Below are 2,681 nucleotides of genomic sequence, written 5' to 3'. Positions count from 1 at the left end.
TAAATTTTATATTTGTTTTGTTTTTAATTTATTGATTTGCATCAATTTAAGTTACTTCGAAATTCTTAAACTAAATCGAGTGTATAAAGTTTAAAGAAAAAAAGAAGCATTAAAAGTTAAAATGAAATTGAATGAGATTTTAATCAGTTTGCAATTACCAACTGTAAGCTTTACTGAAGTTTAACAAAAACCGATATTTTCTATTATAAGAACTTGAAAACATATCTGAAGTATTGCAATAACCTTTGAAATACTAAGCGCCATTGTAAAAAGTCAACTCAAAAAGTTTTAAAACGTTCGGTGTTTTTAAATTTTCAAACAATGTCTAACTTATACGAGTTTAGCAAAAGTTTAAAAGTGTTTCTGAAAGTGATGCTTAAAAACTTGTGTTTTACACTAGTTTCCACTTGTATCCATTTACTTAAATTTTTTATACAAATGATTTAATTTATAATATAATAAGTACTAGCTACTTATTGCTTTTTTGGAAGAAGTTTTTAGAACAAAATTATAAAATACAATTTTTAATGTTGTAATGTGTTTGTAGTATATCAATAAACAGGGCTGTTAATGGGCAATAGGAAATAGAAAGGGAACAATAGAAGATATTTAAGATAGATATACAAATCGAATGTAAGTTCACCTACTATTTACATTACCTAAAAAGCACAAAGATACATGATAGCTACATCAAAGTATAATAAAAATGTAGTTGAACACAAATGATCAAAAAATATTAATAAGTGTCTTAGAGCAGTGCTTCTGAAATGGGGTTCCGCGGAACCCTAGGGTTCCGCGACGCCTCTCAGGGGTTCCGCAAAGCCTTTCGAAATTTAAGAAATAAAGTTGAAAGAAAAAAAAAACATAAATCATAAAAATTCAAAAAAATGGAACACATAAAAGTTGTCATAAACCTATTTTATGCTGAGCAACTAGACGAGTCTACTGACGTAAGCGGCAAAGCCTTGTTACTCGTTTTTGTTAAATATTGTGGGCAGGAAGGATTCAACGAAGATATATTATTTTGTGGAGAATTACCCACAAAAACAACTTCTGTTGAAGTAATGAAATGTGTCGAAAATTATTTCATCAGCAAGGGTTTAGAGTTGAATAAATGTGTCGGCATTTGCACTGACGGTGCAGCGTCTATGACTGGGTCCAAAAATGATGTAGTGAGGAAAATGAAGGATAAAGCAGTTGAAGCTAAATGGATACATTGTTTTTTACATAGAGAAAATTTGGCAACAAAACATCTTCCTTCTTGTTTACAAGAAGTTCTCTCAGCGTCGATTAAAACTGTTAATTTTACAAAGAAAAGTGACACAAAGGCCAGATGATTCAAAAAACTTTGTGAAAGTTTAGATGCTGACCATCTGCGACTTCTTTATCACAACGAAGTTTGCTGGCTGTCGAAGGGGCGGACACTGGTTCGTGTCGTTGAATTAAAGAAGCAGGTGTTTACCTTTCTTAAAGATGAAGGCTCAGAATTAGTGAAGTTATTTGAAGATGATGTTTTTTTGGCCAGACTAGCTTATCTCACCGATATTATCGAAGAATTGAACGCTTTGAACTTAAAGCATGCAAGGGAAGCAAAATTCCATTTTTGTCATGACAGACAAGATTGAGGCGTTTAAAAATGGAATTAACTTTTGGAAGAAAAAGGTTGGCAATGGTAGTTTTGCGATGTTTCACCGGTTTGATGAGGCCCATGAAAAATGCATAGAATTCAACTTCTCTGACGAAATATACAACCACCTTGATCTTTTGTCTATAAAATTTAAACAATATTTTCCTGAAGATGTTTGCATCGGAAATTTATGGATTTTGATTCCTTTTATGTGTGATATTGCTTCAGAAGAAGTGAATCTTCCTACAGATACAGAAAACGGATTGCTGCAACTATCTTAAGATAGTAATTTAAAATTTAGTTTCAAAGGAAAGAAGCTTTTAGGTTTTGGATATGTGCAATTTCAGAGTACCCCGTCTTAGCAAAGCGTGCAGTAAAATTTCTTTACCATTAACCACCACTTATCTTTGCCAGTCCAGCTTTTCCCATGTAACAAACATTAAAACGAAGCAAAGGGACTGTATGCTGACTCCAACCTTATCTGCCTGTCTCCGTCACAGTTTATCCAAAATCCAGCCGCGCATTGACATGCTTGTTGCTAAGAGACAAGTTCAAGTTTCGCACTAAATGGTTTTTATTTATTTTTCGTTAGGCATCTTACCCATTTTTTAAAGTAATCTGTGAATTTGATTAGGTTCATGTTCAATTCGTTATTGTTTGTAGCTCTCATTTTGTTTTTATTATGCAATGAAATATTTTTATGACGTTGAGATTAATCATGTTTGTTTTAGTTTATTTATTATAGAATCATAAAAAACATATTGCCTCTGGCGCACTTTGAGTTTGACTCGACTTAATACTATTACAATTGGTATGATTTCTAACAATGATATAGTTTTGCAAAAAATTTCGTTTTTCACTGAAATTCTTTTGTTTTTTGCAGGAAATATTATATTAAACATTTTATGTAAAATTAAATTAGGGGTTCCGCGGAAAAGTTGAACTTTGGAAAAGGGTTCCGCCACTAAAAAAGGTTCAGAAGCACTGTCTTAGAGCATAAGTTAAAGCATATCTTGAATCTAATGTGTTTGTAATAAAATTTACTAAAACACAT

The 2,681-nt window shown here is 31.9% G+C and overlaps 1 protein-coding gene across 1 annotated transcript; it reads left to right on the top strand.

Annotated features, from left to right (window-relative positions):
- Window positions 1-887: 887 nt before the first annotated feature.
- Window positions 888-1,337, top strand: LOC145842368 (SCAN domain-containing protein 3-like). The gene has a single exon (XM_082949796.1). It carries the CDS (start codon window positions 888-890, stop codon window positions 1,335-1,337), a length of 450 nt encoding a protein of 149 aa, XP_082805922.1.
- Window positions 1,338-2,681: the final 1,344 nt, after the last annotated feature.

The sequence above is a fragment of the Thalia democratica genome, chromosome 8 (assembly GCF_965202585.1).
Source record: "Thalia democratica chromosome 8, ktThaDemo2.hap1.1, whole genome shotgun sequence".
Taxonomy (NCBI): domain Eukaryota; kingdom Metazoa; phylum Chordata; class Thaliacea; order Salpida; family Salpidae; genus Thalia; species Thalia democratica.
Note: the sequence above shows the minus strand (reverse complement) of the source record. Positions and strands in the feature narration are given on the sequence as shown.

Bases quoted from the DNA above. Each gene is read 5' to 3' on its own strand.
- LOC145842368 (XM_082949796.1), top strand. From the start codon at position 888: ATGGAACACATAAAAGTTGTCATAAACCTATTTTATGCTGAGCAACTA.